The sequence below is a fragment of the Schistocerca americana genome, chromosome 9 (genome assembly GCF_021461395.2).
Source record: "Schistocerca americana isolate TAMUIC-IGC-003095 chromosome 9, iqSchAmer2.1, whole genome shotgun sequence".
Lineage (NCBI taxonomy): Eukaryota > Metazoa > Arthropoda > Insecta > Orthoptera > Acrididae > Schistocerca > Schistocerca americana.
The window spans coordinates 175,230,441-175,253,201 of NC_060127.1; the positions used below are offsets into that span (position 1 = coordinate 175,230,441).

Genomic DNA, 22,761 nt, shown 5'->3' on the forward strand with positions numbered 1-22,761 from the left:
ACGTAATTAGCGAACAACGACACTGTCCTCAGTTCACATTCCATGCAACCCACTACACAAGCAAGGCAGCGAGAAATGTTCTTAAGTCCAATCCGAAAAATTACGCGATTTCACAGTCAATACTCCTCTACTGTATCCGAGTTTCACTCTCGATCCTTTTCAGTGGATTTCTATTAAAGAAATTGCTCGCTAAATATTCCACATACGGATATGAAATATGCCACTCGGAATTTTACAAAGGCCGAAAGTTCACACGCGTTTATCTTTCCAACAAAACAATTCTAAAACTTCCAAACTTCACAAAACTGTCCGTAAATGCAACTGCTTCTACGACAAAATCTGGACGCGAAATACCAATAGCTTCTTCATTTGACGCATTATGCAGACGGACAGGTTCAACATGACCTGCAGTGCGCGGGAAATGCTAAACTCTGATTGTTTGATCAAAACGACCAACCAATCAGAACAACCTTTCGAGATCATTCTCGCGCCAAAACTGTCCTACGCCAATCACTATTCCCAGTTGCATTCACATCATTCCAATATGCAAATACTAATATAATGTTTAACAAAACCAAACGAAAAGAAAACTAATCTGGGAATTTATTTAGAAAACTATTATTCTGCAGACGGCTCTTCTGGCTGCCTTCTTACAATAGCAAGTACTCTTAGGCATACGTCATCAGCAGTGAGCGGAAAACACAACTTTCCCACTACACATTTATGTAATGTGGTACAATATACCATATTGAATTTCTATGTATGTCCCACTTACACACTCTCACTCATTCTCCTTAATTCCACAACATCAAAACAAATAGATATTAATTAAACAATAATCTTTTCTGGATTTTATATTATGAAAATGAAAATTACTTAACGTCTTTAATATGAAAGTCCAAATAAATTGCCCTGACATTTTGTGAACTCCAGTAAGGATTTCAAATGATACTAAAAGACAAACTGTTATTATTCCTAACTGAGTTTTTCAGTCTAAGTGTCGGTGTGGGGTGTTTTAGGTAAGTAACTCTGAAACTATGACACATAGAAGGCTGAAATTTTTATACCATATTCTCTTGAATAGCAAAAGGGAATGTATCGACTTTAAACAATATTAAATAATATTTAGTATAGTTTACTTAGATTCTTAGGAGTTTGAATATTCAGTCGCTTGAAGTGACACTGATACCGCTTCCCAAGGCTAGCATAGCGACAGGTGCGAATGAGTCATTGCTAAGACACAACTGGCTGTGTCCTTCACAGCCAACGGCTCCAATCGTACGGGCTGTTCTGGAAAGCAGCTTACTGCAATAAAGTTATCGTGTATTGCCTCACGACGTTATAAGTGTACCACGTTCAAAGGTACAGCACACTTACGCAGTATAATGCGTTCCAAAGCCACCAAACAGTCATGTCCAACAACGTTCCTGGGTCATTCCTTGTTCACCCCTCTCTCCTTATAAGGATCTGCTCTGTCCTAAGAGGAGCGTGAGTCCTATTCCACATTGGTATAGTCCATATTCTCTTGGCACTACTCTAAACGGTGCCACCAGTACGCAAGTGTCAACAAAACGCCGTACGTATTGGACGTTCAGCAAAGACGCCAACCCCCTTGCATTTGCCGTGCCACAGTGGAGTGTGAGATTGCCTGCCTTCCAATCCTGTTAAATATTGTTGCAATTACATCCGCTGTGTGACAGAGGTCCCTTCTTGCCCGTCGCACAGTGTAGCGGTCATCTACAGCTGTAGTTGATCATGGGCGACAACGCCCTCTCCTTCGGACAACAGTGCTTGTAGTTCTGAATGCTGCCAAAGCACAAGAGAGAATGCTCACCGAAAGCACTCTTCGTGTTTCGTCCTCTCTCCAGTTTCCCTACTCGTCTTCCCTATGTGAAGTCATCCTAATTTTTTTCCCCAGGCCATGTTCCATTCAACTGCCTCAGTGGCGGCGCCAGCCGCATTTGGTGGTTTAGACACACTGACATTACGCTGTGTGACGTCAAGTTTTCCGTGCATGACAGAGACCTCTAGTACTATGATCCGGCATTTTTGTTCATTCATTCACTGATTCAATTATTAATAAATTACGAAGGGCGTTAAATTACTAATGCAACACTTTTTTTCTGAAACCCACTTCGTTGTATTCAGGATTCTAATACACTATATTATTCCCCACCCTTATTTAACAACATACTCTCCGTTCAATGCGATGACCTTACCCACCTTGTTAGTAGGGCCTGTATGCCCACATGGTACCACTGTACTGGTCTACGTCGGAGGCAACGTCTTGCTACATCAGTAATTTCTCTATCATCCACTTACTGCTTCCCGCAGGGTGCCTCTTTCATTGGGCCACACAGATGGAACTTGGAGGTTGCGAGATCTGGGACGTAGGGTAAATAGAAAAGAAGAGTCCAATGAAGTTTTGTGAGCTCCTCTCAGTTGCGCAATTTGTGTCGTGGAGAAGGTGAAGTTCGTTTGCAAGGAAGACATCAAACAGAATAACTATACAATGAAGGCTTTCACGACCGGATGGTACTGTTGTTGATAATTCTTCCGGGTTGTATGGCCGTGGTCCATGGAATTCTTCTATTCCGAACGTTTCGTCCAATACTACGTTGGACAATCTCTGAGGTTTGGCTGGTCCTGCTGAGTCCCACCGTCTGGTAGGAGCAGCCATACTTCGGAAGATGTCCAACGTAGTATTGGACGAAACGTCAGGAATATAAGAATTCCATGGACCACGGCCATATAACCCGGAAGATTTATCAACAACAAACAGAACAACTCCTTCAGAGTCCCAGAAGACGTTCGCCATGACTTTACCACCAGAGGGTGCAGCTTTGAACTTTTTCTCGGAGGAGAGGTAGTGTGGCGACATTTCATGGATTGCCCTTTTGCTCCCAGTTGGAAATCATGAACCCTTATTTGATCACTGGTGACTATGTTCGACAAGAAATTATCACAATCCCCCTTGTAACGCGCAAGCAGTTCCGCACGGAATAGTACTCCTTCCGTGCTCCTTGTGTCACAAGGGGTGGCGAGGAACCTCAGACTACCACAACTGGTGGACGATTGTGTCAGCACAACCAACAAAGACAACCAGTTTTGCTACGAGGTGTTTAATTGTCATCCGTCGATCACCTCAAGCAAGATTTTCCACACGTTCCATATTGCAGGAGTCACAGATTTGTTCGGTGGGCCGGCACGCGGATGGGTTTGCGCGACCCTGTTGCGATGGTGACAGAGACCTCGCCCAACGACTCACCGCGCTTTTTCTCACTACCAGGTCTCTGTAGATATTCTGCAGCTGCCAACGAATATGTGTGATGACCTGGCTTTCCCCCAAAAGAAACTCAATAATAACTGTAGCTCTCTTCTTGGAAAGCATCTCTGTTGCAGACGCCACTTTGGAGGCTACGTATAGCTTCGCCATGTCGGAACTTCATGAAATTATTGCGGCAGTAGCGAGAATATGTCAGATGCTCTGCAACAAATTTCGCACTTTTTAACCCGAAACTGGAGGAGGAACAATTTATTGAACGCTCCTTTTATATATACATTCGCCATGGCATACTACCCACAAGTTCATCAAGGCACTGTTGATCCAGATTGTCCCACTCCTGAACGGCGATTCGGCGTAGATCCCTCAGAGTGATTGGTGGTTCAAAATGGTTCAAATGGCTCTGAGCACTATGGGACTCAACTGCTGAGATCATTAGTCCCCTAGAACTTAGAACTAGTTAAACCTAACTAACCTAAAGACATCACAAACATCCATGCCCGAGGCAGGATTCGAACCTGCGACCGTAGCGGTCTTGCGGTTCCAGACTGCAGCGCCTTTAACCGCACGGCCACTTCGGCCGGCAGTGATTGGTGGGTCACTTTGTCAATAAACAGCCCTTTACATCTATCCCAGGCATGTTCGATAGGGTTCATGTCTGGAGAGCACGCTGGCCATTGTAGTCGAGCGATGCCGTTATCCTGAAGGAAGTCATTCACAAAACGTGCACGATGGCGGGGGCGACCTGTCGTCCATGAAGACAAATGCCTCGCCAATATGCTGCCGATATGGTTGCACTATCGTACAGGCGTTACGGCGGCTTCCATAACCACCAACGGCGTACTTCGGCCCCACATAATGCCACCCCAAAACAGCAGGAGACTTCCACCTTGCTGCACTCGCTGGATAGTGTGTCTAAGGCGTTCATCCTAACTGGGTTGCCTCCAAACACGTCTCCAACGATTGTCTGCTTGAAGGCACATGCGACACTCATCGGTGAAGAGAACGTGATGCCAATCCTGAGCAGTCCCTTCGGCATGTTGTTGGGCCCATCTGTAGAGCACTGCATAATGTCGTGGTTGCAAAGATGGACCTAGCCATGGACGTCGGGAGTGAAGTTGCGCATCATGCAGACTAGTGTGCACAGTTTAAGTCGTAACACGACGTCCTGTGGCTAAACGAAAAGCATTATTCAATATGGTGGCATTGCTGTCAGGATTCATAATCCGTAGGAAGCGGTCAGCAACTGTATAGTAGTCCTTGGACTGCCTGAACGAGGCATGTCATAGACAGTTCCTGTGTCTCTGTATCACCTCCATGTCCGAGCAACATCGCCTTCTTTCATTCCGAGATGCCGGGACACGTCCCTTGTCGAGAGCCCTTCCTGGCACAAAGTAACAATGCGGACGCTGTCGAACCGCAGTATTGAGCGCCTAGGCATGGTTGAACTACAGACACCATGAGCCATGTACCTCTTCCTGGTGGAATGGCTGTAACTGATCTGCTGTCGGACCCCCTCCGTCTAACAGACTTTGCTGATGCATAGTTGTTTACTTCTTTGGGCGGGTTTAGTGACATCTCTGAGCAGTCAAAGGGACTGTGTCTGTGATACAATATCCACAGTCTACGTCTGTCTTCAGCAGTTCTCAGAACTGGAGTGATTAAAAACTTTTGATGATATATATAACCACATCAGCATCAGCTAAGGCCTGAAGCAACGAAACTAGTAGCCATAGAATAAATGACATTATATGGACGGTTGTAGGTGTTCCATTTTCTTACATACGTGAACGGCTGAAGTCCTCCAGACCTCCAATCACAAGGATGGACGGGATGGATATATAGAAAAAAATTATATATATATAATTTCTTTCTATGTCCATCCTGTCCATCCTTGTGATTGGAGATCTAGAGGACTTATGTAAGAAAATGAACACCTACAGTCGTTTTTATGATGTCATTTATTGTATGACTATCAGATTTGGTGCTTCAGTGCACTGTCTTCAGGTTGACGTGGTTAAGAACATCCATATAAACGACGCATCAGTGGTCAACATCTGTAACTGGCTTTCGCAGACCACCTATATCTGTGATGTCTCTCCAGCCATCAACTATAGTTGATGGTTAGAGATACGATCATTGGCGATGATGTGGAGCAGCTGAACAGCGAAATTCTGCAAGACCTGCTGCAGTGTCGGAACATCGATTCTGTCGGTGACATCCTGAATGGCCGTTTTCAGCTGAGCAATGGTTTTGGGGCTATTGTTTTACACTTTGTCTTTAATATACCCGCACGAAAGGTAGTCGCATGTGTTCAGATCCAGAGAATATGGCGACCAATCGAGCCAAATGCCAGTGGTATCTTGGTATTCCAGAGCCAGAATGATGTCCCCACAAGTGCTCCTCCAGGACATCACTCTCAGGCTTCGATGTGGTCGAGCTCCGTCTTGCATGAACCAAATCCAAATCAGGGTCAGTTTGGATATTGGGGATGGAAACGTGTTCCAAAATATTTATGTACCATTCAGTAGTCACCGTGCATCAAAGAACATGGCACCAACTATTCCGTGACTATTGCACACCACACAGTCAACTGTTGAGGGTGAAGAGACTTCTAGATCGTGAACTGCTGATTCTCAGTCCCGTAAATGCGCCAAGTTTGCTTATTGACGAACCCTTCCAAATGAAAGTGGGCTTCGTCGTTAAACCATACCATACTGCGGATACTAATTCCCACCATGCCCGGCGGCCAACCGAGCAGTTTGGACGTCCTAACGCAAACCGTTCAGAAGTTACGACGATTTCATTTGATACAGTTCAGTAATCGTCACCCTGTATTTTCCCTTTCTTTCAACAGCTTCCCCCCAAGTGCTCCTCCAGGACATCACTCTCAGGCTTCGATGTGGTCCAGCTCCGTCTTGCATGAACCACGTCCAAATCAGGGTCACTTTGGATAATGTGGATGAAAACGTCTTCCAGAATATTTATGTACCATTCAGTAGTCACCATGCCCTCGAAAAACATCGCACCGACTATTCTGTCACTAGACATTGCACACAGTCACCCGTTAAGGGTGAAGAGACTTCTCGATCGTGAAATGCTGATTGTCAGTCTCTTAAATGCGCCAAGTTTGCTTATTGACGAACCCTTCCAAATGAAAGTGGGCTTCGTCGCTAAACCATACCATACTGCGCATATTAATTCCCACCATGCCCGGCGGCCAACCGAGCAGTTTGGACGTCCTAACGCAAACCGTTCAGAAGTTGTGACGGTTTTATTTCACACAGTTCAGTAATCTTCACCTTGTATTTTCCCTTTCTTTCAACAGCTTCCTGCTGCTGGGCCAGCGGTAGAGAGACGCTGACATAACGCCACGTGACGTCCGGCTTTCTGTGCGTGACAGAGAGACTTCTAGCACTATTCTCCCACTCTTTCATTCATTCACTCACTCATTCATCAGTTCTTAATGCTACTTTACTTTCCCCTATCCCGTTATTATGTTTTGCAGGGCAGTGTATCTGTGAGTAGTGTAAGAGGTGCAAGATAAAAAGTTTATGAACACCAATTAAGAAGATAATAACTGTACTGGGAGAGCAGATAAGAACTTGCACTCAGACGGCAGTAACTGCTCTGTTTTTCTAGCTCTCGACTAGGAAGCCGCGCCGTCCTTCGTCCGCCAAAGGATTCCGCAGTGAAAGTGCAGTTCGCACGCTCGGACAGATAAGGACAAGGAGGCCTATCTGGACTCCAGTCGCGCACTGGCCGCACGAATTCCTTTCTAAAGCGACGCTGGATATCTGGGGCAGTCCGGTGGTCAACTGGTCTCGGCTGTCTAGGAGATGCCGTTCCGGCGTCATCGCGGGCGACTCGAGTCGCTCCAGAATCCCAAACGACCTCGCCCCCACTCCAGCGGCGTTTGTTCCAGTGCAAGTGATCGGTATATATACCGCCAAAGGCGACGAGACAGGCACATCAGTTCCAGTCCTCTGGAAGAAGAGGACTCAGGGTACCGTCAAGGATCCACCGTCAGGACTACGAGGATCGTCATGAGGACCACAGCACTGGTAAGCGTCCGAAAACACTCCGTGTGAACTACCACAGGGCTCAATACTGGAACCTAAGTTATCTCTTATTTCTCTGGCCGCTTGTGTGAGTTCCTTACTATCAAAAAAGTAGCATCAAAGTTAAAAGATATTCATTTGGGCAACTCATTGGAGCAGACTACCGTTTTATTTTTACGGTTATGTCGTAAGAGATGTTCAGTTGCGTATCACAGGGATTAAAATGAGGCTCATGTCTCTCGTTGTTGCCCCGTTCTGCACGAAGGCACTCTGAATTCGGCGGAAATTAACTAAATTGTTACCCGCTGTCCTTTTGTCGTCAGTTTCTCGTTGGAAGAAAACATCCGGTCAGACTCAGCGCACTACTTGAGGCAAAACTTCAGGCCTACAGAATTTCATGAAAGTCGTGATTCGTCTTATTTTTGATTGTAAATCACACTTTTTATCCTGTTTATTTGAAGGACAATGAGTGCTTCTTCACGATAATAACGTGTCGTATAGCGCAAGAATACTCAGATGCGTCCCTACCCTACAATACCAGAGAGCGATGTATTAGTCTGCCATGATCGCCATTTGCCGTAAAGAAAAAGAAAATACCTTAGAAGTTTTTAAACATTGTTGAAAATTATTAAAAAACATCTCCTTTCTTCCAGGAGTGCTAGTTCTGCAAGGTTCGCAGGAGAGCTTCTGTGAAGTTTGGAAGACGAGGTAGTGGCGGAATTAAAGCTGTGAGGACGGGGTGCGAATCGTGCTTGGGTAGCTCAGTTGGTACAGCTCTTGCCCGCGGAAGGCAAAGGTCCCGAGTTCGAGTATCGGTCCGGCACACAGTTTTCATCGGCCAGGAAGTTTCATATCAGCGCACACTCCGCTGTAGAGTGAAAATTTCATTCTATCTACGTACATACTCCGCAAGCCGCCGTACGATGCATGGCGGAGGGTACGCAGTACCACAACTAGTCATTTCCTTTCCTGGTCCTCTCACAGACAAAGTGAGGGAAAAATTACTGTCTGTGCGTCTCCGTATGAGCCCCAGTTTCCCGTGACATACGTTAAGGTACTTGCGCGAAATACATGATGGCGGCAGTCAGCTTCAAATGCTGGTTCCTTAAATTTTCTCCGTAGTGTTTCTCGAATCGAACGTCGCCTTTCCTCCAGGTATTTCCATTTGAGCTCCCGAAGCATCTCCGGAACACTTGCATGTTTTTCGAACCCGCCAGTAACAAATCTAGCAGCCCACCTCTCAACTGCTTCAGTGTCCTTGTTTAATCCGACCTTATGCGGATCAAAAAAACTCGAGCACTACTCAAGAATAGGTCGCATTAGCGTCGTATTTGCGATATCCCTTAAAGATGAACCACGCTTTCCTAAAATTCTTCCAATAAACGGAAGTCGACCATTCACCTTCCCTTTCACAAACTTGACAACCTCTTTTCATTTCATATCGCTTGCAACTTTACTCCCAGATATTTAAAGGATTTTACTGTGTCAAGCGGGACACTAGGGATTCTGTGTTGGAACATTACGTGTTTGTTTCTACTGCCCATCCTCATTATCTCGCGTTTTCGTAAATTTAGATCTGGCTTCGATTCACCACACCAAATCAGACATTTTGTGCATGTGATCTTGCATTCTCCTAGAGTCACTGAACTTCGACACTTTCCCATATACCACAGATTATCAGCAAACAACCGCTGATCGCTCTCCACCCTGTGCACCAAATCATTTACGTGGAAACCGAACAGTGCGTATCGCAGCTGAAGACTGCTCCGTTCACAACTTTAGGTTAAGTGTGTGCACTTGCCATACGTTATGATGGAATGAATTAATTTTGATGTATTTTGGATGCGATGAACAAAAAACACATATATTTCCGCATTTTGAAGTAAAACAGTGGTGGACTTTACGGAGATGAAAAATCGTGTGCTGATCAGTGTATGAATCCTGTCGGCTCCGTCTAGTTCTGTATTGATGCTGTTCGTATAGTGTCTTCAGAGTATCTTTTAATGAGTACAATCAATGTGTCTGCATCTGCGGGTCGGTACAAACACCTGATATTAATCAGAGCCCATCGACCCGAGTTACTCTTGTCCATACTAGTTTGCAGTCGCACTCATTTTGGATCCTGATAAACGTAATGTCGTTATAAAGCCCCCCCCCCTCTCCTCCTAAAACTAAAGTCGGCCCGGACAGGCCGTGAAGGCCCAACGGCACCGACCGGCCGCCGTGTCATGCTCGACCCACAGGCTGGATATGGAGGGGCATGTGGTCAGCACACCGCTCTCCCGGCGGTATCTCAGTTTCCGAGACCGGAGCCGCTACTTCTCAGTCAAGTAGCTCCTCAATTTGGCTCACAAGGGCTGAGTGCACCCCACAGACCGAATGTTCATCGCCCCCCTCCTCCCCCTCCAAGTGTTAGCCCAGCCCGACAGAGCTTTACTTCGGTGATGTGACGGGACCACTGCAGCAATGTCGTTGCCCTCCCCCCCCCCCCTTCCTCCTATAGATTCTAAAATATCTTTGCAACGTAGGTGCCACAGCTTGTCCAGAACTTCACTACTCTCTCCTTAGAGCTTTAACCATCTCTCAGTTCTTAGTACGATGTGGGCGGTGACTCGTTCCTTCGAGAGATGTGATCGCTGGGACTTTGTGTGAACGTTTCGTTAGTTAACAACTAACACCTTGAGATTCGCCAGATGTTTTGAGTGGGTGAGCGAAATGGAGAATATGCTGGCGAGAGCAACAACCGGACACCTTCCGGATGGAGGTAAGTCAGGACATGGCACGCAAAATGGTGTCTTACATTAAGTTGTTGAAAGCTAGGCTCAAAGAGCTGTAGAAGATGGAACGGAGACACCGATCTTAATCTCCTCTCTGCTACAGACGTGCCGAGGGCAACTCTTGTTATGACCGTACTGCTCGCCAAATGCTGGTATCTGCACTAAGAAAAATGGTTCAAATGGCTCTGAGCACTATGCGACTTAACTTCTGAGGTCATCAGTCGCCAAGAACTTAGAACTACTTAAACCTAACTAACCTAAGGACATCACACACATCCATGCCCGAGGCAGAATTCGAACCTGCGACCGTAGCGGTCGCGCGGTTCCAGACTGTAGCGCCTAGAACCGCTCGGTCACACAGGTCGGCTTCTTACAAGCAACCAACGCCCAAATGCGCTCTTTGCATAATAAACCAGTAGTGTAATATTTCCACATTCACAGAATTTAGGCGAAGATACGTTTACTAACATGTGTTGTTGTGCTGAAATTATAAACATTTGCACATACTCTTAAAATATGTCCTTATGCTGACATTCCATGGCGCGCGCAACCTCACTGCACTGCCTGTATGGATCTACATCTACATTCATACTCCGCAAGCCACCCAACGGTGTGTGGCGGAGGGCACTTTACGTGCCACTGTCATTACCTCCCTTTCCTGTTCCAGTCGCGTATGGTTCGCGGGAAGAACGACTGCCGGAAAGCCTCCGTGCGCGCTCGAATCTCTCTAATTTTACATTCGTGATCTCCTCGGGAGGTATAAGTAGGGGGAAGAAATATATTCGATATCTCATCCAGAAGCGCACCCTCTCGAAACCTGGACAGCAAGCTACACCGCGATGCAGAGCGCCTCTCTTGCAGAGTCTGCCACTTGAGTTTGCTAAACATCTCCGTAACGCTATCACGCTTTCCAAATAACCCTGTGACGAAACGCGCCGCTCTTCTTTGGATCTTCTCTATCTCCTCTGTCAACCCGACCTGGTACGGATCCCACACTGATGAGCAATACTCAAGTATAGGTCGAACGAGTGTTTTGTAAGCCACCTCCTTTGTTGATGGACTACATTTTCTAAGGACTCTCCCAATGAATCTCAACCTGGCACCCACCTTACCAACAATTAATTTTGTATGATAATTCCACTTCAAATCGTTCCGCACGCATACTCCCAGATATTTTACAGAAGTAACTGCTACCATTGTTTGTTCCGCTATCATATAATCATACAACAAAGGATCCTTCTTTCTATGTATTCGCAATACATTACATTTGTCTATGTTAAGGGTCAGTTGCCACTCCCTGCACCAAGTGCCTATCCGCTGCAGATCTTCCTGCATTTCGCTGCAATTTTCTAATGATGCAACTTCTCTGTTTACTACAGCATCATCCGCGAGAAGCCGCATGGAACTTCCGACACTATCTACTAGGTCATTTATATATATTGTGAAAAGCAATGGTCCCATAACACTCCCCTGTGGTACGCCAGAGGTTACCTTAACGGCTGTAGACGTCTCTCCATTGATAACAACATGCTGTGTTCTGTTTGCTAAAAACTCTTCAATCCAGCCACACAGCTGGTCTGATATTCCGTAGGCTCTTACTTTGTTTACCAGGCGACAGTGCGGAACTGTATCGAACGCCTTCTGGAAGTGAAGGAAAATGGCATCTACCTGGAAGCCTGTATCTAATATTTTCTGGGTCTCATGAACAAATGAAGCGAGTTGGGTCTCACACGATCGCTGTTTCCGGAATCCATGTTGATTCCTACAGAGCAGATTCTGGGTTTCCAGAAATGACATGATACGCGAGCAAAAAACATGTTCTAAAATTCTACAACAGATCGACGTCAGAGATATAGGTCTATAGTTTTGCGCATCTGCTCGACGACCCTTCTTGAAGACTGGGACTATCTGTGCTCTTTTCCAACCATTTGGAACCTTCCGTTCCTCTAGACACTTGCGGCACACTGCTGTTAGAAGGGGGGCAAGTTCTTTCGCGTACTCCGTGTAGAATCGAATTGGTATCCCGTCAGGTCCAGTGGACTTTCCTCTATTGAGTGATTCCAGTTGCTTTTCTATTCCTTGGACACTTATTTCGATGTCAGCCATTTTTTCGTTCGTGCGAGGATTTAGAGAAGGAACTTGAGTGCGGTCTTCCTCTGTACAACAGCTTTGGAAAAAGGTGTTTAGTATTTCAGCTTTACGCGTGTCATCCTCTGTTTCAATGCCATCATCATCCCAGAGTGTCTGGACATTCTGTTTCGAGCCACTTCTTGATTTATTGTAAGACCAGAACTTCCTAGGATTTTCTGTCAAGTCGGTACATAGAATTTTACTTTCGAATTCACTGAACGCTTCACGCATAGCCCTCTTTACGCTAACTTTGAGATCGTTTAGCTTCTGTTTGTCTGAGAGGTTTTGGCTGCTTTTAAACTTGCAGTGAAGCTCTTTTTGCTTTCGCAGTAGTTTCCTAACTTTGTTGCTGCAAGCAAGGTACGTGACACGGTTGTGCAGTCCAGCACACACAAGTGAGCAAGGTCTCCTCTCGGGCGCTAGTCGCTTAGGGCCGTTGAGATCCTGCATGAGGTCAGGCAGTACGACGTTGTTGCATGCTGTCTACATGTTGTTGCAATTTGGAAGATCAACAGTGTAACAGTGATCGACTGAGACAGCAGGTGCTTTCCAAAATACTTCTGCTTCTTTCTTGGGCAGAAACAAACTTCGCCGTCTCGCGTCGCAGCCATATGCAGAGGAGTGTGGATGTTGCAGGTTCTGGGATGGGCGCTGCTGGCGGCAGCTGTGGTGTACGCCGAGGAGGCTCCGGTCGCCAAGAAGGTTGACAAGCGGGGCATCTTCACCATCGGCAGCGGCCTCGGCCTCGGAGGCGGCTACGGTGGCGGCTACGGCTACGGCGGCGGCTATGGCGGCGGATATGGGGGCGGATATGGAGGTGGATACGGAGGTGGATACGGAGGCGGCTACGGATATGGTCTGGGTAAGTAAACTAACAAATGCAGAAGAGAGTAAGAGAATATCGTGGAGCTGTTAGACGACGATCAGTTTCGCTTCCAATAAAGGTGACGCTACAATATTTGCGCTTGAAAATGAAAGCACTACTGCAGAAAAGTCGTGACGTTTTCATTGCAACTGTATCCCCAGAAAAATACAGTCGATGGTGTAAATGGTGCAAGACCCTCGTAATCCCGAGAAAAATAGGAATATAACTGGAAGGAAAATCAGCATTGGCCGTATTTTGTTGTTTTATTGTCAGCAAAATCGATTTTCGGTCACTTGGTGACCATCCTCAGTGCTGTAATATGCAACTGAAATTGGTAGGCACTGGTATTAAGCTATAACCACAAGCTTAGAGCTAGTTTATGTGATTGCTCTAAGTTTGTGGTCGTAGCTTGATACCAGTGCCTACCAGTTTCAGTTGTGGAACTTATCATGAAACTGGCTATACTTTAAGGACGTTGTTGCAGACAGTGCGGTAATATATTTTATACGCACGGAAAAAAACAAACATCCAGAGGTTGAATTTAACCAGTAGTTCCAGTTGGTATGAACCACAATCTCACACACTTTTCAGGAATGATAGTTTACTCTGAAGGAGTAGATATCAAACCAGTAATCAAGCAAAAGCAAGTTATTTCGATCAGCCATTGGGCACAAGCAGTACTCGTACTGTAGTTATAGTTCTCTCACGTCCATTTTCCCACTCTTGCTTGCTGAGACGTAAAATCTTATGCATATATACTACACACATATCCATATAGCGAGTACCATTTTTTCCAGGGTTGCACCACGTTACATGCTCGAACGCCTTTTATAGGTCTGCATATCCGATGGAATTCTTGCTTCAGCTTACAATCTCAACAACAGAATAACCTCTTGGGCGGCTTCACTTTTCCGAAAGCTAATTTGCTTCCATTACCAGACTTTTGTGAAAACACGTGTCAGTCACTCAGCTGCTTTCTATGCACAAATGTAGAAATTATCCTGGCGGAAGTAAAGCCGTGAGGACGGGTCGTGAGTCGTGATTGGGCAGTTCAGTTGGCAAAGCGCTTGCCCGCGAAAGACAGAGGTCCCGAATTCGAGTTTCGGTCTGGCACAGAGTTTTGATCTGCCAGGAAGTTTCATATCAGCGCAAACTCCGTTGCAGAGTGAAAATTTCATTTTGTAAAAATTGTAGTTTACTCATTGTGAAAGACGTCTGTGGTACGAGACTTTTCAATTGCGTTATTAGACGATTTTCTCGCCGGCCGCGGTGGCCGAGCGGTTCTAGTCGCTTCAGTCCGGAACCGCGAGACTGCTACGGTCGCAGGTTCGAATCCTGCCTCGGGCATGGCTGTGTGTGATGTCCTTAGGTTAGTTAGGTTTAAGTAGTTCTACGTTCTAGGGGACTGATGACCTCCGATGTTAAGTCCCATAGTGCTCAGAGCCATTTTCAACCACGATTTTCTCGCGTATCAGAAGCAATGTCGTTCAACATGTACTTGACATTTAAGTTAAAAATGCACGTGTATACTATGGAAATATGTATCGGTACTGTCAGGTGGTACACTGCTATACAAGGGTGATTCAAATGGAAACCTTAATTGCTTACTATTAAGCAGAATGACGTGTAACGCTTGCATTGCGACGCTTCAAAAGTGCACGTGTAGCTTGTGAGAAGAATTCTTTTGTTTATGAGTACAACCACTCGCAAACTGAAGTTTTCAGTTCTTCATTCGTTCAGAAACGCTTGCTTTTCGCCGTTTCTTTGAACCCTGCGAACACCCGAAAGACACTAGGAGGCGAGGTCAAATTTCATATCGTGTAAAGTTTGCTACTGTTGAACGGATATTTTAAGGACAAGCATCGACAAGTTGCAAGGAAACACCTACAATCTGGGAGACTCGTTAACTCCTAACTACAAGGCGAAGATCATTTCGTAGCAGATTTCATACAGCGTTCTAAAAATACGCCTTCGCCATCCAAAAGAGTGTTAGCACGAGCCTTCCTGCTGATGTCTGAGTGTGGATTTTGTTTCTTTCGGTTTGGCGACGAACTGTACGCCGTTCCTTGCTTGACCTATTCATTTCAGGATGGTGATAACGCATCCAGGTCTCTTTTCCTCTAACGTATGCAGAAATCCATGAAGTTTTACTTGAAAACGATTCAAAATTCCCTCTTAGGCATCGAAGCGACGAATTATAAATTTAGCACTCAAATGACGTGTCACCCACCTTTCTTACACAGAGGAACACCACGGACAGTACTGCGTGCTCAATCAGCAACAGTATAAAAAATAGAGGCCATTTCTCCTACAATAATACGCATTCTCTCTTTCGCGAGCTCTTCTACTATTGTAGCGTTTTTTCGTCAGTAAACGTTTTGCCTGGCCCGGGAGAGGATAATCTTCCACGAAATTTAAAGTTCCAGTACCACTCGTTGTGACAGGAGTCAGGCGAGGAGTTGGGTTGTCCCCTGTCCTGTTTAACTGTGCCCTCGAGAAGATCGTACGCGAGACCTTCCAAGAGAACGAAGGGATTGAAATCGAAGGAAAGAGGCTGGCATACTTAGCCTATGCAGACGACATCTGTTTACTCTCTAGGTCGGAAGAGGAGTTGGAACAAATGACCAAAGCACTAAAGGAGGCTGCCATCAAACTTGGGCTAAACATAAACGAAAGCAAGACATAGTACCTCGTTATGACTCGTGGTCATTGTCAGACTGCTGGTCATCTACAATCACTGCAGGTTGGGGACCATTCCTACAAGAGAGTGCAAGAATTCAAATACCTAGGGGCACTTTTCACTGAGAACTCGTCATGTGAAGCAGAGATCAATGCCAGAATACAAGCAGGAAACCGATCTTACCACAGCCTAGCACAACTGCTTCGGTCCAAATATCTCTCCAGACAGCTCTAGATTCGACTGTACAAAACCATGATCCAGCCTGTTGTTCTATATGGCTGTGAGACATGGAGTATCCGGAAACAGGACTTCCATAAGCTCCTTGTTTTTGAGAGAAAAGTGCTTCGGAAGATCTTCGGTCCGGTTCTGGATGAAGGTACAGGGGAATGGAGGATAAGATACAACCAAGAGCTTGAGCAACTATACCAGCAGCCAAATATAGCAGGAAATGTCAAAGCCAAACGAATGCAGTGAGCCAGCAATGTGGCCCAGATGGAAGATCACAGATGGCCTCGGAAGCTCCTAGATTTCACACCTACAGGAAAAAGACCGCCAGGGAGACCCAAGAAGTGTTGGAGGGATGGATTCCATGAAGATTTAAACCAAGTGTCAATAGATGTGAACGGATGGCGGATAGCAGCAATGGACAGAATACAGTGGAGGAGGAAACTTGTAGATGCGTGTGGTCCACTGGGCTTGATCACGTAGTAGTAGTAGTAGTAGTACTAGTACCACTCGTACGCTTGCTGCAGTGGCACACAAGAATCGCCATACTGTGCTTTCACTGTGCGATGCATTTTCTCACATTTTACACCTTCACTACACAAACGCGGTGCAGGCCGACAGCTATATTTACATTGACTTAACTTCTTTCTCTGTGATGCAACAACAGGCTGGTAACTATCGGCCATTTGTCGAAACAAAAGGACAGCTGCTGCTAAATCGGTAGTACAACATTTAGAAATGCTATTAATTTCAAGGTATGCATGTGAATCGGCCTCTTATATCCTTAGTAACAGAAATGAGTATGCCAGAATCAACGGCATTACACTACTGGCCATTGAAATTGTTACACCACGACGATGACGTGCTACAGACGCGAAATTTAACAGACAGGAAAAAGATGTTGTAATATGCAAATGATTAGCTTTTTAGAGCATTCACACAAGGTTGGCGCCGGTGGTGACACCCACAACGTGCTGACACGAGGAAAGTTTCCAACCGATTTCTCATACAAAAACAGCAGTTGACCGGCTTTGCCTGGTGAAACGTTGTTGTGATGCCTCGTGTAAGGAGGAGAAATACGTATCATCACGTTTCCGACTTTGATAAAGGTCGGATTGTAGCCTATCGCGATTGCGGTTTATCGTATCGCGACATTGCTGCTCGCGTTGGTCGAGATCCAATGCCTGTTAGCAGAATATGTAATCGGTGGGTTCAGGAGGGTAATACGGAACGCCGTGCTGGATCCCAACGGCCTCGTATTTGTCGAGATGACAGGAATCTTATCCGCATGGCTGTAACGGATCGTGCAGCCACGTCTCGATCCCTGAGTCAATAGATGGGGAAGTGTGCAAGACAACAACCATCTGCACGAACAGTTCGACGATATTTGCAGTAGCATGGAGTATCAGCTGGGAGACCACGGCTGCGGTTACGCTTGACGCTGCATCACAGACAGGAGCACCTGCGATGGTGTACTCAACGCCGAACCTGGGTGCACGAATGGCAAAATGTCATTTTTTCGGATGAATCTAAGTTCTGTTTACGGCATCATTTTGGTCGCATCCGTGTTTGGCGATATCGTGGTGAACGCACATTGGAAGCGTGTATTCGTCATCGCCATACTGGCGTATCACCCGGCGTGATGGTATGGGGTGCCATTGGTTACACGTCTCGGTCACCTCTTGTTCGCATTGATGGCACTTTGAACAGTGGACATTACATTTCACATGTGTTACGACCCGTGGCTCTACCCTTCATTCGATCCCTGCGAAACCCTACATTACAGCAGGATAATGCACGACCGCATGTTGCAGGTCCTGTACGGGCCTATCTGGGTACAGAAAATGTTCGACTGCTGCCCTGGCCAGTACATTCTCCAGATCTCTCACCAACTGAAAACGTCTGGTCAATGGTGGCCGAGCAACTGGCTCGTCACAGTACGCCAGTCACTACTCTTGATGAACTGTGGTATCGTGTTGGAGCTGCATGGGCAGCTGTACCTGTACACGCCATCCAAACTCTGTTTGACTCAATGCCCAGGAGTATCAAGGCCGTTATTACGGCCAGAGGTGATTCTTCTGATTTCTCAGGATCTATGCACCGAAATTGTGTGAAAATGTAATCAAATGTCAGTTCTAGTATAATAAATCTGTCCAATGAATACCCGTTTATCATCAGAATTTCTTGTTGGTGTAGCAATAATAATGTCCAGTAGTGTAGCTTGCTAGAGAAGCAACTGAGTTTTTGTATAATTAATTCATCTTTGTCTTGTCCACAGGTGGTGGTCTCTCCTCTGGTGCGATAGGAGGCGCAGTAATCAGTGGTGGCGGCTTGGGAGGCTCTTATGGTGGCGGCCTGGGATTAGCCGCAGGTGGTATCGGAGGCGGCATCGGAGGTGGAGCTGGTGGTCTGGCATTGGCTTCTGGAGGAGGACTGGGTCTCGCTGCTGGAGGCCTCGCAGGCGGTGCCGCCCTGGGTGGTGGAGCTGCCGCAGTGGGCGGAGTGTCGCAGACCGTCCTGAGAACAGTCACCGTCCCGGTACCTGTGCCACAGCCGGTCCCCGTACCGGTGTCCCGCCCCGTTCCCGTGTCCGTACCCGTACCCCAGCCATACCCCGTCAGAGTCCCGGAACCGGTGCCTGTCAGAGTGCCTCAGCCGTACGCTGTCAGGGTACCCCACCCCGTCCCCGTAGCAGTCGACCGCCCCGTTCCTGTCCCCGTACCCCAGCCCGTGCCCGTGTCCCGACCGGTCCCCGTACCTGTTCCCGTACCCCAGCCGTACCCCGTCAGGGTACCCCACCCCGTGCCAGTCTCCGTCCCCCAGCCGTACCCCGTCCCCCAGCCCGTACCAGTGCCAGTGTCCACTGGCGTTAGCGCTGCTGTCGTGCCCATCGCTACCACCGGCATCATCGCCGGAGGCGGAGGACTCGGAGGCGGAATCGGAGGAGGAATCGGAGGAGGATTTGGAGGCGGACTGGGAGGCGGCATTGGAGGCGGCTTGGGAGGCGGCCTGGGAGGTGGCCTGGGAGGAGGCTTGGGAGGAGGCTTGGGAGGCGGCCTAGGAGGCGGCGCTATCATCTCTGGAGGTGGAATCGGGGGCGGTCTTGGATATGGCTACGGAAGAGGTGGGCTCGCATACGGAGGTGGTAGCCTCATCGGTGGCGGAATTGGTGGATCCTACGGAGGCGGTACCATCGTGAAGGTACTCCCGGCAGCCACCAGTTTCTCCTCGGGAGGCAGCTACGGCTCACTCTACAAGACCTACCTCAAGCACTGACTGATCCATACACCATGAGATTCATGCCACATTTGACAACAGCACTGGATCTCTCTGGCACTAGAAACAATTCAAATTACTGTAACTAGCACAAGTTATGCCTGCCAAATATTTCAGCAGCATGCATTAATTGTACTCCAGAGTACTGGAACTCCAGGTTTTCTTCCAGAAAGAAATTTGCTTAAACGTCACATCCCATGATCTCGGTTGTTGATGGGAGAATTGACGACATATAGTGTGCATTTGAAATTTATACGGCATAAAGTCCGCCGAATTTTCAGTCATAACAGGAGTGAAATAGAGATTTTTGTGGCCAGTAAATCATCTTGATGTCTTAGAGTACGGAAAAAAAATCGCGAGGCGATTCCCAGTGCTGTTGTCCAGAACTGAGCTGACGACATTTTGCATATATATTTCACTACTAACACAGCGATTCATTTTGCAATTTCGTTTATAATAACTGTACGATACTTCATTATTTTCTACATGTATCTATTTATGTGTGACGCACAGAATAAAATAAAGTTTATGAGCTTTGTACCAAAAGCATTTGTTATTGTGCTCCCTATATTACAACCGACATTCTTGCCTGTAAACTTACGCAGTACTGTTGTCACAACGATTTCATGACAAACAGAAGTTCTATAGTGTACGGAACAAATAAGCGAATTGTTTCTCTCCTACAAAACAAGAAATTGGCTGTGTTTGTCAGTCTCATCATTTATTAACAGCGCCGGATTCTCTTCTCCATTGATGACAATGCACAGCGCTAATTTACCTTCAGTTATGACAGGCCTAAATGAGAACAAAGGATGCACTTTGTGATCAAAAATATCATGACACGCTATGTAATGCTGTGTTGAACTCTATAGGTCATGAGAGAACGGAGTTGGTGAGCGTTGTGTGCCAATATAGAAGAAGTAACAGCAGAATGATTGATCAGGAGGGCTCAGTGACTTGGAACCCGGACTAATCGGATGTTACCTGAGAAACAAATCCATCCGGGACATTTCAGCCCTTCACGTATCATGTCTGCGACACTATCTTCCCTATTTCGAGATAGTAAAAAACGAGCTGCCCTTCTTTGAACCTTTTCGATGTCATCCGTCAGTCCCCCCCTGATGCGGATCCCACACCGCACACCAATACCCCACAATACGGCGGACAAGCGTGATGATGATGATGATGATGATGATGATGATGATGATGATGATGATTGGTTTGTGGGGCGCTCAACTGCTCGGTCATCAGCGCCCGTGCAAAGTCCCAATTTTTACACAGTCCAATTTTTCTCGCAATCCAATCGATCCACTGTCACAAATGATGATGATTATGATGAAATGATGAGGACAACACAAACATTCAGTCCCCGGCCAGATAAAATCCCCAATCCGGCTGGGAATCCAACCCGAGACCCCGTGATGCAGAGGCAGCAACACTGAGCACTAGACCACGAGCTGTGGACGGACAAGCGTGGTGTAAGCAGTCTCTTTAGTAGACCTGTTGCACCATGTAAGTGTTCTGCCAAAGAATAGCAGTCTTTGGTTTGCTCTACCCACGACACTATCCTTGTGATCGTTCCAATTCGTGTTATTTGTAATTTTAATTCCTAAGTACTTAGTTGAATTTGCAGCTTTCAGGTTTGTGTGACTTATCACGTAATCGAAATGTAGCGGATTTCTTTTCGTACTCATGTGAGTAACTTCACACTTTTCTTTATTCAGAGTCAACTGCCACTTTTCGAATCATACAGATATCGTATCTAAATCATTTTGCAATTCATTTTGGTCATCCACTGATTTTAACAGACGGTAAATGACATCATCATCTGCAAACAATCAGACGGCTACTGAGATTGTTTCCTATGGCGTTAATACAGATCAGGAACAATAGAGGGCTTGTAACACTTCCTTGGGGAATGCCGGATATTACTCTTATTTAACTCGATGATTTTCCGTCTATTATTACGAACTGTGACCGTTCTGACAGGAAATCACGAATCCAGTCGCACAGCTGAGGCGATGTTCCATAGGCCCGCAGTTTGGTTAGAAGGCGCTCGTGAGGAACGGTGTCGAAAGGCATTTGGAAACCTAAAAGCCGGCCGGAGTGGCCGAGCGGTTCTAGGCTCTACAGTCTGGAACCGCGCGACCGCTACGGTCGCAGGTTCGAATCCTGCCTCCGGCATGGATGTGTGTGCTGTCCTTAGGTTAGTTAGGGGACTGATGCCCTCAGCAGTTAAGTCCCATAGTGCTCAGAGCCATTTGAACCATTTGAAAGCTAAAAATATGGAATCAATTTGCGGTCCCCTGTCGATATCATTACTTCATGAGTATAAAGAGCTACACATTCAGACACTTAAATGGACGTGTCCTAGCAAAGCCGACGTAAAGACGAAAGGTGGACACACCTCATACTAATGTCTGCGAACATGTGTCCCGATACTTTTGATCAGTGTACGTTGCCGAGTCGCATGTACAGTACATTATAACTTGTCAGCAGTTTCACAGTGAGTACATCACTTGCCGTGTAGCCAGCAGAATTTTTCTCCATTTTTCTTCTTCAGATTTGCCTCACTACCATACAATGCTGCCCTCAAGAAGAACGCTTGGAGGTGCTACTTCCTCGCTTTCGCATTAATGTGTGATACCTGTACAACACCCTTATTGACGAAAGGTTTCTTAGACAGTACTGATCTACTTGCTTGTTTTGGCATCTTTGTATAATCATTATTTCTAAGTAGGAGTATTCTTTAATATCGTCCACCACTATGTTTTCTCATTGGTGATGTTATGGAAATCATTCACCGCTCTTTTACCAATCATCACCATCTTTGTTTGGTTCATTCAGTATGCGTCTCAATAGATGTAAGTCTGCCTTACATCGGACAAGATGGATAAAGTCTCCGGATGTTAATTCTGGCACTCGACTTTCTTTCCCACTTTCCAGTTTCCTTTATTTCCTGCAACTACGTCCTGGAGGCCTATGTGAAGTGCATGATGGTGGGTACGTCCCTATATTCCTCTTATTATGTTTTTTTCGATTTGTATAAGCAGTGTGGTAAGAAAGACTGCTTAAATACCTCTGGAATTCTAGTCTTGGAAATACATGTTGTAGTAGCTCTTTCCCTTAATGTTAGATCTTGAAACCCTGTAAGGAGAAAATCGTGGGATGACTGGTGTTTACCTTCAAGCGTCCAAAAGTATGGGTTTTTCAGCGTCTGCATGGCGCTGTTCCACGCGTCAAAAAACCTGTGACAGGCCGTGCTTCCCTTCTCTGTATATTTTCAATATCCACTGTTAGTCCTACCTGGTATGGGCCCCACACATCTGAGCAATGTCCTAGGAAGAAACACGCAGATGCCTGAATAAATCTGCTTTCTAGAATGGCTACGTTTTCCCATTATCCTAGCGATGTCATTTGACCTACCTACGATTGCTCAATCAATTTCGTAGTATCATAAATTG

The 22,761-nt window shown here is 46.3% G+C and overlaps 1 protein-coding gene across 1 annotated transcript; it reads left to right on the forward strand.

Annotated features, from left to right (window-relative positions):
- Nucleotides 1-7,122: 7,122 nt before the first annotated feature.
- On the forward strand, nucleotides 7,123-19,297 carry LOC124550789 (elastin-like). Its single transcript, XM_047125513.1, has 3 exons — nucleotides 7,123-7,347; nucleotides 12,888-13,113; nucleotides 18,300-19,297. Exons 1-3 carry the CDS (start codon nucleotides 7,123-7,125, stop codon nucleotides 19,295-19,297), a joined length of 1,449 nt encoding a protein of 482 aa, XP_046981469.1.
- The last annotated feature ends 3,464 nt before the right edge of the window (nucleotides 19,298-22,761 follow it).

Excerpts from the sequence above, each read along its gene's own strand:
- LOC124550789 (XM_047125513.1), top strand. The coding sequence starts at position 7,123 with ATGCCGTTCCGGCGTCATCGCGGGCGACTCGAGTCGCTCCAGAATCCC. Across the intron at positions 7,348-12,887 it reads TCATGAGGACCACAGCACTG|GTTCTGGGATGGGCGCTGCT; the intron begins GTAAGCGTCCGA and ends TGGATGTTGCAG. Across the intron at positions 13,114-18,299 it reads CGGCTACGGATATGGTCTGG|GTGGTGGTCTCTCCTCTGGT; the intron begins GTAAGTAAACTA and ends TCTTGTCCACAG.